We start from the raw sequence: 14,336 nt of genomic DNA on the forward strand, positions 1-14,336 counted from the left end.
CAGCCTTGTGTGTGTATTTCCCGTTCGTCACCACTCGGGGGCGCTGGGCTGCCCCGCTATGCTCCCACCCCCACCCCGTCAGTATTCACTGGACTGGACCGCGTGCAGGAGTGCGATCTGGGCCGGGCTGGCTGGGCAGGCAGACCCTACCGCCCTCCCCACAGCCGTCCTGAGTGGGGGAGGCCTGGGCAGCCAGGAGGGCAGGGCTCAGGGAAGAGGGGGGGGGGGCTGCATCCGTCCACCCCCTTGGCTTGGGGAGGAAAGCAGAGGCACCGGGCCTCCAGAGAACAGACCAGGGATCTCAGCCCTGTTGTACCCCTAGAAGGGACCAAGGCCCTTGCTCTTCGCCAGAGTCACGTTGGGGCAGACATTACTGAACCTGTGAACTGATGCCAGGAGTGCTAGGATGGAGAGAGGGACCTACTCAGCCTCAGTGTGACATTCCAGATCAGGGGGTGGAGGTTCGCTGTGGGAATGGAGGCTGCCCAGGCCCCCCTTCCTAGGACCCCTCTCCCCCGCCAGCTTCAGTCACCCACTTTAATTTTTCTACCGGGAACCCCTCCCCCTACCTCACCTTGCTATTTATTGCTGTAATTTATTGACCTCAAAAATGCTGCATAACAGACCTCACTTGGGGCAGGGAGGTTCCCCAGGGCTCCCCCCCTCCACTTGGTGGGGCCCCGTGGGGCCAGGTGCTGAGGGGAGCCTCTCTGTATCCCACCCATCACTTGTTTTCCCCCTCCCCCCTTGGGGGACCCCAGGTTGGGCACCCGCCCATTCGCAAATACCTCGAGGGGGAGGGGGAGGGATGGGGTTATAGCCGTTTTGTTTAATCGGAGAAGCGGGATCACGTCCTACTCTTATTTCCTTCCCGGAAGGGGGAGGGGCACCGTGATCGCACTCCTGTACTGGCCACCGCCGCTATCCGTCTTCGCATCGAGTTCACTTCCTTTGAGAGTATGGATAAATTCAGGTCAGAGCTGCAGGTACGCAGCCCACAAGTGTCATAGAAAAAGCAATTCACCGACGACTGATCTCTCCATTCAGAAGCGTGCAGTCTTAATGTACAGTGATGAGAAACTGTTATTTTATGATCTTTTCATTAAAAGCTTGATTGAAAACTATCTTGTATGGGGCCTCTGTGTTCTGTGCCTGTTCTCTTCTGCTAAATGACACACTGCTTTCCTGTGTCCAGCACTTGCAAGACGTAGGAGGGTGGGAGCTGGGATGAGCCATCTGCACACTATTGTCCTAAGGGCGGGTTTCAGGTGAAATGGCCCCAGGGTCTGGAATCTCACTTGGCCATGTGTGTGCATCCTGGGGTTGGGCTGTGGACCAGGGAACCAGCACCCTAGGGTCAACATCCTTTTGGGCAGTGTTGGCCTGAGTTAGCCTGTTCAGGAAGCAGTGGATATGTAGATAGGGACAGGGACCTGGTGGCCTAGATGAAGGGAGGTCTGGCTTGGGCCCAGGACCACCTGTTGGAGCAGCAGAGTCATGCTAGGGCAAGACAAGGGCTCTCTACTGCACACTGCTCCTGATTCCTGCTTAGGGTAAAGGGGGGAGGAAGGAAAAGATAGTCTTAAGTTTCCAGGGGCAGAGACAGTGGTTCCAGTTCCCTGGTGGACTGTCCCAGCTACCAGAGGGGAATCCCAGAATGAGTGAAGATCCAGTAGAAGGGGCAGGGCTGGGGCCAGGAAGGTGGTCAGCCAGCTTAGACCCCTGATTGGACTTTAGATGTTCAAGTGGCTCTAGGTCAGCAGCGGATGACCTCAGACCCCAAAACTCCAGAAGAATATGGACATTGCTGCTCTAAACCATGGTAAGCTCCATTGAATTATTTTTATTTCTTCTTTCAAGTGTGTTTTTTTACATTTGTTTTTAAGTAATCTCTACACCCAACATAGGGCTCGAACTTAACCCTGAGATCAAGAGATGAATGTTCTACCGACTGAGCCAGGCGGTGCCAACTGTTCAATTCTTTTAAAATTCATGGGGCACCTGGGTGGCTCAGTTGGTTAAGTGCCAACTCTTGATCTTGGCTCAGGTCATGGTCTCACAGTTCGTGGGTTCAAGCCCCAGAATGGGCTCTGTGCTGATGGTATGGAGCCTGCTTGGGATTCTGTGTCTTCTCTTGCCCCTCCCCTGCTTGTGCACGTGTACACTCTCTAAATAAACTTTATTATTTTATTTATTTTTAATTGTTTAAAATCTTTATTTATTTTTGAGAGAGAGAGAGGGAGACACAGAATCTGAAGCAGACTCCAGGCTCTGAGCTGTCAGCACAGAGCCGGACGTGGGGCTTGAACTCACGAACTGTGAGATCATGACCTGAGCTGAAGTTGGATGCTTAACCAACTGAGCCACCCAGGAACCCCAAATTTTGTTATTTTCTTTAATGTTTGTTTATTTTTGAGAAAGAGCATGAGCAGGGGAGGGGCAGAGAGAGATGGAAACATAGAATCCTAAGTAGGCTCCAGGCTCTGAGCTGTCATCACAGAGCCCCACTTGGGACTTGAACTCAGGAGCGGTGAGATCATGACCTGAGCCGAAGTCAGATGCTTAACCGACTGAGTTACCCAGGTGCCCCATAAACAAAATAAAATAAATAAAATAAAACAAAATAAAATAAAATAAATAAAAATAAATAAAATAAAATTTGTTTTTGTTTTTTTCCGAGTACTAACTGAACATAGTTTAAATAATCAAAAGCTTCTTTAAAAGGCTTAACACGGGTGCCTGGGCTGGCTCAGTTGGAAGAGCATGTGACTCATGATCTCGGGATTGTGAGTTTGAGCCCCATGTTGGGTGTAGAGATTACTAAAAAAAAAAGAAAAAGGCTTAAAACAAAAAATAGTCTTTTGTTCCCTTAACCCCATCACAATGTATGCAGACCCCCACTTTTAATTTGTAGCATTGTTTATGCATTTATCTCCACATTTCTAAATAGTAGGCTTACACTGCTGTCTTAACTCATCCTTTTCAGAGTTGGGACCTATAGATGGGGATTTTAGTTCAGCTTAGTGCATTTATACCCTCTTCCTCTTCCCTTAAATTCCCCCAGATAGTTTAGTTTAATCTAGGGGTTGGCAAACTTCTGTAAAGCAGCCAGATAGTAACTATTTTAGCCTTTGTGGGCCATACAGTCTCTACAATGACTTCTCAACCCTGCTGTCACTGCAAAAGCTCCCACTAACAACATAAGGAGGTGGGCATGGCTAAGTTTCATTTAACTTCATTTATAAGAACTGGTGCAGGGGCGCCTGGGTGGCTCAGTCAGTTAAGCATCTGACTTCAGCTCAGGTCATGATCTCATGGTTCATGAGCTTGAGCCCCACGTTGGGCTCTGTGCTGAAAGCTCAGAGCTTGGAGCCCACTTCAAGTTCTGTGTCTCCCCCTCTCTCTGCCCCTCCCCCATTCTCTCTCTCTCTCTTTCTTATAAATAAATAAATAAATAAATAAATAAATAAATAATAAAACTGGTTCAGTGTGCAATTTCTGAATCCATACTTGTCATTATCACTATGTATTTGTTTATTGCTGAACCAAGTGGTGTAGTGCATCTTTTTGTACAATATTTTGTTCTTCTTGAGGTTAATTATGTTTTCAGTTACTTAGATTGATTTGTGTCTCTATCTTCCTCCACCCTTTAACTCTGAAATGCTTCCCAGTACAGCTTTCCACAGAATCAGATGCTGTCTATTCTTTTTCCCTCAAGGGACATCCTTCTGGAACCTGATGTTTTCCTGCACCAATTTGGCAGGAGTTCTCTTGCTTTTTTTCCTGCACTGGAAGCCCACTTTTCTGGATCCCATGTGTTGTTTTCTCAGGTTACCTCCTTGTGTAGATAGGATGTTTTATCTGGTACATCCTGAGAAGGAACACATGGGAGGTAGGTTTTTGAAGCTGAATGTTGAAAATGCTTTTAAACGACTCAGAATTGATAGTTTGGCTGGGAATAGAATTGTAGGTTGGATTTCATTTTCCTGTTGAATTTGCAAGTGTTGCTTCATTGGCTTCTACCTTCCAGTGTGATGAGAAGTCCAGTTCCCTTTGTATGTAACCTTCTCTGGAAACTTCTAGTATTGTCTCTTTATTCTAGGTGGTTTGTTCATTCATTGGGTTGGGCACTTGGTGGATTGGTTTCATTCTGGAGACCCATTCCCTTCAGTAAACTTACTCATTTTTAAAACGTGTCAGCAATTATTTTGAATTTCCTTTCTTGTGTTTGTGCTTTGCTTATTGCATTTTGTTCTCTTTTCATAGATGTAATCTCTAAGGAAAATTTAATTTTTTTGACATTTTCTTCTGTTCCTTGCATAGTGTCTAGTTCCTTTTTAGATCACCACTTTAGGTTAGTTTTTATACTTAAAAAATGTAATTTTAAAGGCTTTCTTCAAATGTTGGGTGACCTTAGCAGGCTCTGATATTCAAGAATGAGACCCTAGGGGTGCCTGGGTGGCTCAGTCATTTGAGCATCCGACTTCAGCTGAGGTCATGATCTCATGGTCCATGAGTTCAAGCCCCTTATCGGACTCTGTGCTGACAGCTAAGAGCCTGGAGCCTGCCTCAGATTCTGTCTCTCTCTCAAAAATAAATAAACATTTAAAAAAATGAAACCCTAAAAAGCATCTTGGAATCAATCCAATAGTTACCTAAGATGTGTGGAATGGAGGGAGATGAGACACTGTTTTTGCCTGTACTGAGCTGGCAGTGGCACTTCTGACAGAGCCTTCTGCCAAACTGGAGATTCTTAGCGCTAGGGGCTTGAAGAACATTCTAGAGAATGGTGAAAGGTGAGACGAAATACTCTATTGCAGGCAGACTCTAAATCAGGGCCAGGCTGGGGAGTCATTCCATGGTTAGAGATCAAAGACAGGTTCTGAGCTGTAGGTACCACTGTTCCCTTCCATGAAGTGTTTGGTTTATTATTTTTTTAAAACATGTTTTTAAACTTTTTTATTTTTTACTTTTATTTATTATTGAGAGACAGAGACAGAGTATGAGCATGGGAGGGGCAGAGAAAGAGGGAGACACAGAATCCGAAGCAGGCTCCAGGCTCTGAGCTATCAGCACAGAGCCTGACACAGGGCTCGAACCCACAGACTGTGAGATCATGACCTGAGCTGAATCGGACGCTTAACTGACTGAGCCACCCAGGAGCCCCTGGAGTGTTTGCTTTAAAACATGCCTCTTTTCAAAAGCCATTTGAGGTAGATGGCAGTGAAGGAATTCTATGTAGTTGAGAATGAGCCGAAAAAAGGAACAAAGAGGGAGGAAAAACTACTCTGTTGCCATTAGGCCAGAAGATGTGACTGAGCGTGCTAGTTGGCTCTGTGTGCCAAGAGGGAGGGGAAAAGGTCAGGAAGAGTGAACTAGAGGCTGTTTCCACTTTCGTGCATGAGGAAGTATCCTGGATGCTAAATATTTCAAGAAATGTTTCCCACAAGACCTTCTACGAGAGCATTTGCTAAGTTGTACACCAAATGTACAGGAAACTTTTGAATGGTTCATTCTTCAAACCTGGTAAAAGCCAGGGTGTGTCATTAGTCTCAGGTGTGCTGTGAAATGTTACTGTTGGTGATTCCAAAGTGCCACCTGTGCTTCTGCATGTCCTCTGCAGGTAATATGCACATCCACTCTGAACGAGAACGTGTGAGACCTACACTAAAGTGGCCTGGCACCCAATCTGCTCTGACCACCCCCTTGGCACAGGCTGGCCTCTGCCCTCCTACAGTCCTGGGCCTTGAAGAGGAAGGAGCCTGCTGGGAGGCAATGGGGGACCCTTCCTAAACCTGGAACCTGTACAAACCTCACGCTAAGGAGGGCAGTCACCTAGCAGCTGGCTGGAGGAGTGTGGTCAGCACAGTCTCCCTGGGAGAACAGGTAGCCACGTGCCCCAGATTGTCCTCTGCCCACAACAAGCTGAAAGATGGCCTCTATGCTGTAGAAACCAGATAGGCAGAGAGAAAAGGTCTGATTCTTGGGAAAGGCAAGCTGGGCAGGCCTTGGCATCAGCATAGGAGGCTGGCCCACCCTCGGGGCCCAGGCTGTCTTCCTCAGCATCAGGCAGTGTAGGAGGCAGGGTTGCTGGAAGTCTTACCAGTTACTGCCCAGCCATAAAGAACCCCCTGTCCTGGGCACTTGGCCTTCTGGGAGGAGAGCAAGCAGCTCCCCTCCCCACTGCACTGGTCTCTGCTAATGCCACTGACCAGTGAGTTTAGGAAATGTCAACAAACAGTCTTGGTGTTAACCTATTTCATGTTCAGCCCTTCTTTCTGGCCACAGGCGACAAAGCTGGTTGCCACCTGCAGGCATCCCTGGTGTGAGATCAGGGCCAGCACCAACGGAATGTCACCATTGGCTTCTCTCTGTCAGGTGGGTGTGCATCCATGTGACATCTGAGGAGCCCAGGACAGTAGACTGTGTGTTGGGCCCAGAGTGCTGGGTTCATTGACGGTGCATGGACGTGGCCCCTGACCTCTTGGATCCTTGAGTCATGTGAAGGCAACAGGCAGATAAAAACTAATGCTAACCCAAGTCCTCCATAGCCAGCACTGTACCAAGTGCTCAGCAGCACTAGCTCTTGCGTTAACTCAACCCTGGGGGTAAATGGTAGTACTGCCCCTGGATCACCTGAGATGAAACACGTCCCAGAACTCACAAGGGAGGGGGACGGTGTCCACAGGAGGCTTCTGTAGCTCTCGAGAGGGTCAGGCCACCTGGAAGGGGACTGCAACCAGAAGCAATGGCAGTGGGGGGCTAGGGGGAGTGTCCCAGGCAGACACAACAGTATATACGAAGGCCAGGAGGAGGAGTCGGTGTATTTTTGGAACTGAAGCAATTTCCTTGTGGCCAGAGAGATGTGTGTGGTGGGGGAGGGTGGCACCCAGACTCTAGCCAGGCGGGGAAGGACCTCCAAAGCCAAATCAAACAGTTGGGCTGATCCTAGGGTGTTGCGGCAATGTGTACCTTCCCACCATTGCCATTGCCTCCCCAAGTGGGCCCTGCACTTGGGGGGCCACCCCCAGCATTCTGTCCACTGGTGGGCCTGGCCCATCCTCAGGAGAGGGAAAGGGGTGTATGCGCATGCTCAGGTTGTCATAATAGAGCACCGCAGAAACCAGAGCTGAACAGTAATTTCTCACGGTCCTGGAGGCTGGAGGCCTGAATCCATGTCTCAACGGAGTTGGTTTCTCCTGAGGCCTCTCTCCTTGGCTTGTAGATGGCTGTCCTCCCTCTGTGAGTGTCTGTGTCCACGTTTCCTCTTATAAGGATCCCAGTCAGATTGGCTTAGGGGACACCCTAACAGCCTCATGTTAACCTAATTACCCCTCTAAAGACCTCCATCTCCAAATACAGTCACATTCTGAGGTGCTGGGTCTTCCAAGCTTAGGGATTCTGGGGGACATAACTCAACCCATAACAGAGGTGTGCCATGTGCAGCTTTAGGTGGCCGCAAAGGTGCCAGGCAGCCCTCTGTCCACACCACAGGCTCTGCAAGCTTGGCCTCCTGGCCTCAGTGTCTGCCTTTCCTTCTGCGGGCAGTAAGCCCAGTGCCCTTGCTCACTCAGATCCTCTCTGCCCTCAGCAGGCACCTGCTGGGCCCCTGTGTCCTGCAGTGAAGGCGTCTCATCCACAGCAGGCCACTTGGGGAGCTGGTGAGGCTCCGTCCTGGGGCCCTTTGGTGGCTGCCTTCCCTGCCCTCACCCCGCCTTCCTCATCAAGCTTTCTTGTCGCATGTCCATATTGCACTGTCGCCTTGGCCACAGGCTACTGCAGAGGTGTGTGGAACAGTTGGTTGTGGCCACCAGGGGCCTGCGGTAGCCATGGAGGGGGTGAGGGAGAAGTGGTGGCTTCCATCTTGGGGTGACAGGAGGCACCAGGAGCCCAGTTGGTGAGTTCCCAGAAACCCAGGCAGGCCCGCAGTGGAAGTCTCCAGGCTGCGTGCCTCTGGAGGTGAACGTCGCTGTCTTCAGTCCCCTTTCTTGGCTCATGCCAGTGGACTGTCAGCAAAACCCCTGGGATCTCACCTTCCCATGTCCCTACATAGCCTGTCCACTTAGGGGAACACAGACGGCAGCATTCAAGAGCAGCTCAAGGGAGGCAGCTGCTCACTAGCCTCTGTCCTTTGGTAGGAGACACAAGGTACTGCTGGGGCTATTGCTCTGCTGCAGTGCCAGGCAGCTGACCTAGCCAGGTCGGGAAAATGGCAGGGGCACCAGGGTCCAGGGGTGTCCTTTCAAGGAGGCAGAGGCAGGCCTATGGGTGTGGCAGGTTTTGGCAAATGAGCAAGGGGCAGGCTGTGGGGTCAGAGGAAGGACGTGGTTTGGTGCCACAGCTCTTCTGGGTCATGGCTGGTTTGTGGCCTACGCTCTTGGACAAGATGCCACATCTCTGCAGTGGAGACGGCCTGTCCACATGCCCATTCAACAACTCTGTGTGCCAGGCCCTGTCCTAGCTGTGCTCCTATTCCAGTGCAGGACACAGTACAGATTGTAGGTGGGTACCCATGCTGGGTAGATACAGGAAAAGTGCCATAGGAGGTTGTGATTTGGGGTGGGGTCTCCAAGAAAGGCTTTCTTAAGAAGCTGGAATTGCGGGGAGGGTTGAAGGACATGAGGAAAGGGCTGGGCAGGGGGAAGAGCAGGTGCAAAGGCCCTGTGGCAGGTAGGTGAGTCTAAGGAGCAGTAGGGGACAGATTCCTGGGCTCTGAGGCCGGTTGCCTGGAAGAACAGGCTGGGCTGAGCAGCGTGAGGGCATGGACTTGTGGGAAGCTGCCAGAAAGCTGAGAGTGTGTGTGTATGTGTGTGTTGGAGGCAGTGGGGGAGCAGTTGACCCCTGGTTGCTGTGGGTAGATGAGGTGGGAGCAGGCTGACTACTTAGGAAGTTTTGGAATGATCTGGTCTGGAGGAATAGCATTGAACATGTTTAAAAGAGGTCAGAAATTGGAAACTTGTTTTTTATTTAAACTTATTTAACAAGGGTTTCTGTGTCACTTACTAGTGCCAGATGTGTTCTAAGGGCTTTGCAAACATCAGCTTCTTTATTCTTCATAACAGCACTGATGAGGTAGGTGGCTTCTCCCCTCACAGTGGAAGTGGAGGGACAGGGCAGTAATTTGCCATGCAGCAGGCCCCAGGATTTGGGGACAGGCTGGAGGGAGGGTGAGAGAGGTCAACGAATCAGGTTTCTAGGACATCAAGAACTTCAAGGTTTCTAGGACAACAGCTGGAGGAGAGGGGGAAGGACTACCTGGGGGGGCCATGGGAGCAGTGTTGGGGGTGAACCTCCCGGTGAGGGTGCATGGGGACGGGGTCACCCCTCAGGGTGGCAAATGGGCATCACCACATGGGGAGGGCTCAACTGCAGGACACTGTGTGACATCTCCGAGGGAGAGAGGGGATGGAAGAGGAACAGCTGTAGTGAGAGGGGCCGGAGATGAGGGAACCCGGTGCAGGGAAGGGGCTTTAACCAGGAAGCCAAGACCTGCTTCCCTTGGGTGAGTCCTTGGGATCATGGGCCATTCCCCTCCCCTTGAATGAGCCTGGCTTCAGGAGAGTCTTGGAGGCCTTTCCTGGCAAGCGAGTTATAGGGCAGGTTGGCACTGGTCAGAACTGGTGGCCAGGTGCCTTCGAACAGCACCTGAGACTCGGCTCTCTTCTCCAGCACCTGTCCTGAGACTTTGTACGCCATGCAAAAGAACTTTTGATTTTGTATTCTTTTACATTTTTAAAAGTTAAAAAAAATTATTATTTTTTTAATGTTTGTTTACTTTTGAGAGGGACAGAGACAGGATGCGAGTGAGTTAGGGGCAGAGAGAGAGGGAGACACAGAATTGAATCAGGCTCCAAGCTGTCAGCACAGAGCCCTACACGGGGCTCGAACTCACAAGCTGTGAGATCATGACCTGAGCTGAAGTCAGATGCTCAACCGACTGAGCCACCCAGGCGCCCCTAAAAAAATTTGTTTTAATTTTATGTTAGAGCACAAACGAGCAGGGGAGAGGGGCAAAAGGAGAGAGAGAGAATCCCAAGTAGGCTCCACACTCGGCGTGGAGCCCAACACAGGCCTCTACCCCATGACCCTGGGATCACGACCTGAACCCAAAATCAAGAGTTGGAACTTCAACCTTCTTCCTTTAAAGAACATCTTCTCCTTCTTCCTTTAAAGATCTTGCCCATTTACCTGGTAATCATAGTTATTTTAGCATAAGTCCTAAATCATATTTTTTCACTAGATGAGATATCTCCAGACATGACACTTAATTTTTAAACAGAACACTAATGATTACAAGTTTCCTTTTTGTGATTACTGTAAAGCCTTTAACGAACCATTTAATGCCTAGTGTTTTGTTTTTCTTTTTTAATTATTCCCCAAATTTTCAGGAGTGGAATAATTGGGTCAAAAGATCTGAACATATGTATGGATCCTGATATATATTTCGAAGTCTTTTCCACAGGAAAAACTGACCAGTTTGCAAGTTCCATCTTCAATTGGGGAACCAATCTGCATTAGGTATTAGTATTTTATTAACCTTACTGATCCGATCTTGGCTCTTGCATAACATTTTTTGCGTGAGGGACGAAGCGCGATCCTGCCTGACCCTAGTCTACCGCGGCTCTGGGCGGGGCGGGGGTGGGGGGTGGGGTGGGGGGCGTTGGAGGGTGCGCTGTGCTCGGGCGCCCCCTGTCGCCCATTGTGACGCCAGCCGCGTGCCGGATTCCCTAGGCGAGCGGCGGAGGCGGCGGCGGGGCAGAGCCCCTAAACCACCATGGCCGAGTCACAAGAGCTGCTGCTGCAGCTGCAGAAGGACAACCGCGACGGGCGACTACGGAAGCAGGAGCTGGAGGAGCTAGTGCGGGGGCTTGAGGCCGAGAGCGAGAGCCTCACCGGGCGCCTGCAGGACCTGCGGGAGCGTGAGCGCAGGTGCGCGGGAAGCGGGGCTCGATGGGGACGAGGCGGGCGCGCGAGGGTCAGTACTACGGGTGGTGGCACCTAGGCCTGGGCAGAGCGGCTGGCCGGCCCGTCGGTTACGCCTCCCCGCAGGGCCCGAACCTCCGCTCTAAGCCGGCGGGACCTGGAAGATCTACTCAGGGGACCCACGAAGGGGAGGGTGCGGCGAGCCGGCGCGGGCTTCCTCGGCCTCACTAGTAACTGGCCTTTCCCGGCGGTTGCGGGAGTCTGAACACCCGCCGCCTCCCTCGGTGGCACCGCCTCAGTTTCCCCTCTGCAGCCTACAGCGGAAGCGAAGCCAGGCGGCGCGGGCCCAGAGAGGGGAGGCGCGCGAGGCAGCGCGGGGGCGCGCGGAGCGCGCGCGCGCGCTGCTGGAAGCGGCGGAGCAGCACAAGCAAGACTTGGTGGGGCCTGGGCCTCGACTGGGGCTATGCCTGCGGAGAGGGCGGGGCCCTAAATAGGACCCGGGCAGGGTCGGGACCCAGTGTGGGGCCGTTCCGTTGCTGGGGACCCCGCCCCGCCTGGGGTAGGGCCAGCAGCTGAGCCTGGGGTCTCTGAGAGGCCCAGACTGCCCCCCTCAACCCTATCCACAGGAGCAACACAACCGGCAGCTGCAGGAGCAGTGGGAGGAGCTGTCAAGTCAGGTACAGTCAGGAGGCGGCCTTAGTCTCTAGCTTCCCCTAGGAAGTCCCGTTGTAGTCCTCGCCCCGGTTTTTACCCTGTCCCGGCCATTAAGGACATCCCCTGCCCCTTGAAGCCCCGCAAACCCCGTCCTCACAAGACCCATCCCTAGCTCTTCTACTACGGAGGGGAACAACTGAGTCAACAGCGCGCAGAACAGCAACTCGGGACCCAACTGATGGCGTTGCAGGTGTTTGGGTGGGGCCCCCAATGCCGGAGCGGCGGTGCGAGCAGCTCCCTGAGGGGCGGGGGTGGGCCGAGCGGATGCGTGGGTGGGGTTCCGGGAGTGCTGGTCTCCTGACATTCCTTGGATCCGTCGGAAGAAACAACTGGAGATGGTGGAGGCCAAGCACGCCAAGCAGGCCGAGGGCCTGCGGCAGGTGCGAGTGGAGCTGGGGTTTGAGGGAGAGTGTCGGTTTCGAGTGTGGGTGGAGCCTGGGCAGGTGCAGGATGGAGAGGGGTTATTATCCCAAGTCTCATCAGGGCCCCCCACATCCCAGGGCGTGCAGCGGACGGAGGAGGCTTGGGCCAGCTTTCAGGAGCAGAGCGGAGTCCTGCAGGTACGACCCTCAGTCCCAAGAGCAGCTCACCTCCGACTCCACTGTGGCTTCCACTCCTCCACCCCCAGAGCTGCTCCTCTCCCTCCCCGCCCCACCCCACCCCCGAGATCTCCTCTGCGAGTCCTGGCGCCTTACTCCCTCCCCCTCCAGGAGCTGCAGGGAAAGGTGATGGAGGCGGCGGCTGCGCTGGACGCCTCGAGGGGCGGCCCGGAACTGTAAGGGGTTCAGGACTGTGGGGGTAAGGTGGGGTGGCTGTGGAACCGAGGCAGATCGTCCACCTCGATGCGCTTCCTGGCAGGTGCGACTCCCAGCTTCGACGGATGCAGGACTGCGCGGGCTCGCTCATGGAAGAGGTGGCTAAGGCCGACTGTGTGAGCGCGGGCCCTGGGCGGGGCGCGCTGGAGTCGGGACCCAACACATGGGAGATACCCACACCCACGGGGTCCCACCTCCCCTCGAGGGCCCGCCCCCCGACGGAATCGCAACCCCCGTACCCGCCCTGCGGGAGACTGGTCCCCTACGATTCCCTCCTGCTCCTTGAGAGACTCGGACCTCGCGGCGCCCTCCGCTCCGGCGCTGAGCTAGACGCTGCTCCGTCTTTCCGTAGGAGAGGCGGCTTTTCGGCGGCACCGGCGGGGCGGGCCTCAGGTGAGCCAGTGGCAGGCGGCGGGCGCGCTGGGCGTCTTGCCCGCCACTGCCCGTCTGTCCGTCCGTCCGTCCTTGGGTCCGCAGGCTGTGGGCTCTGGGCGCGCTGCAGACGCTGCTGTTGCTCCCGCTCGGTTTCCTGGCGCTGCCTATGCTCTGCCTGATGCTGGTGAACCCCTCCGCCCTCCGCGGGGGGCTCCCGCGCTTCGACTCGGACGCAGCCTTCCGCGGTTTGCGCTACACTCTGTCCCCGCTGCTCCAACTGCGCGCGCGCGGCCTTCTGCCCGCCTAACGCGCATCATGCCGGCCGTGGCCACAAGCACTAAGCACTTCTGTCTTCCGTGTGGTTTCTGGGCGCCTGGGGGGAGGCCGAGGGGAGACTCCTGGGGTGGGGGGTGTAATGTGTCCCTCGGCCCAGCGGCCCTGGCACCTCCGGCGCAGAGGGTGTTGGGCCTTCCAGGCGGTGCTTAAGTTTGCAGAGGCTGTCCCGGGCGCTTCTCGGCGGCGGAGCCCGCGACTCGGGAGTGAGCAGGGTGCGTCCTCGTCTGACACCGGCGCCTTGGGCTGGCTCGCACCAAGGAGCTTCCGGGAGGGGTCCCCTTTCCTACAGCCCCTGCTGCCACGCCTGAGCCAACTCGGAAGTTGGCCAGTATCTTTTGCTAAACTTGCTTTTTCCCTGCTAGTGAGCCTGGGGGTTGGGGGAGCAGGCCGGTCAAGTCCTCTCCGTGGAGATCCGTGGTTCCTCTGGCCCGGCTGCGTGGGGGTGATTTAGTTCCCCACAGCACCTCTTGTATTTTTTCAGGGTCGGTTCTTCCCGGTGCCGGTCCAGGCATTCCTCTCCTGTGGTCCGCCCCGCTTTCGGGGAGTCCCAGCCCTGCTGGCAGTGCACACTCACCACTGCAGTCTTTGTGAGGACTCGTCTTTTTACTCATGTGAAATGCTGTGCTTAGTGGAAATGATGAACCTTGAGTTCCATTTTGCCTGTTACAAATACTGCCCTACTTTTACCCGTTACATTTTTTGGTAGTAAAATTGTTCCGTGTATCTCCTTGTTGCCGGCGCGGCACACAGGTTTTTGCTGTGGCCTCCAAATAATCGTTTTCTAATTGATTTGTTGGTGTTTTTTTTAGTCTTTTGGGAGTTAAATTTGTTTATGTAATCCTGTGTATAAAATTCTATCAAATTTAAGACTTAACGTGCTGTGTCCTAAATGGATTTCATTCTTGGGGTGCCTGGGTGGCTTGGTTGTGTTTGACCCTTGCCTAGGAGTTGTAAAGATATTCTCATACGATGGTTTATTTTTTTTAAATTTATTTTTAATTTTTAAATTTATTTATCTATTTTTAGAGAGAGAGAGAGAGAGAGAGAGAGAGAGAGAGAGAATTCCAAGCAGGCTCTGCACAGTCAACACACAGCCAGTCACAGGGCTCAAACTCACCAACTGTGAGACTACGGATGATGTTAGCTTAAATCAAGAGTCCTGTGCTTAACTCA

General features: G+C 53.2%; 1 protein-coding gene across 3 annotated transcripts; it reads left to right on the plus strand.

Annotated features, from left to right (window-relative positions):
- Positions 1 to 10,731: 10,731 nt before the first annotated feature.
- Positions 10,732 to 14,030, plus strand: TMEM191C (transmembrane protein 191C). Of its 3 annotated transcripts, none has more exons than XM_049620555.1 (10): positions 10,732 to 10,929; positions 11,237 to 11,360; positions 11,550 to 11,600; positions 11,750 to 11,827; positions 11,961 to 12,017; positions 12,138 to 12,197; positions 12,348 to 12,412; positions 12,496 to 12,568; positions 12,805 to 12,845; positions 13,645 to 14,030. In XM_049620555.1, exons 1-10 carry the CDS (start codon positions 10,775 to 10,777, stop codon positions 13,790 to 13,792), a joined length of 852 nt encoding a protein of 283 aa, XP_049476512.1. In that variant the 5' UTR covers positions 10,732 to 10,774; the 3' UTR covers positions 13,793 to 14,030. The 3 variants fall into 3 exon arrangements, with proteins under 3 accessions (XP_049476512.1, XP_049476511.1, XP_049476513.1); XM_049620554.1 differs by lacking the exon at positions 13,645 to 14,030 and adding an exon at positions 12,930 to 13,171; XM_049620556.1 differs by lacking the exons at positions 11,750 to 11,827; positions 13,645 to 14,030 and adding an exon at positions 12,930 to 13,171.
- Positions 14,031 to 14,336: the final 306 nt, after the last annotated feature.

This window comes from Panthera uncia, assembly GCF_023721935.1.
Source record: "Panthera uncia isolate 11264 chromosome D3 unlocalized genomic scaffold, Puncia_PCG_1.0 HiC_scaffold_8, whole genome shotgun sequence".
In the NCBI taxonomy this organism is placed as follows: domain Eukaryota; kingdom Metazoa; phylum Chordata; class Mammalia; order Carnivora; family Felidae; genus Panthera; species Panthera uncia.

What these genes read in the sequence shown, in the direction of transcription:
- TMEM191C (XM_049620554.1), top strand. Translation starts at nt 10,775, where the DNA reads ATGGCCGAGTCACAAGAGCTGCTGCTGCAGCTGCAGAAGGACAACCGC. An exon ending in GGGAGGAGCTGTCAAGTCAG is followed by an intron (nt 11,601 to 11,749) that starts GTACAGTCAGGA and finishes ACCCATCCCTAG; the next exon opens with CTCTTCTACTACGGAGGGGA. An exon ending in TCGAGGGGCGGCCCGGAACT is followed by an intron (nt 12,413 to 12,495) that starts GTAAGGGGTTCA and finishes GCTTCCTGGCAG; the next exon opens with GTGCGACTCCCAGCTTCGAC.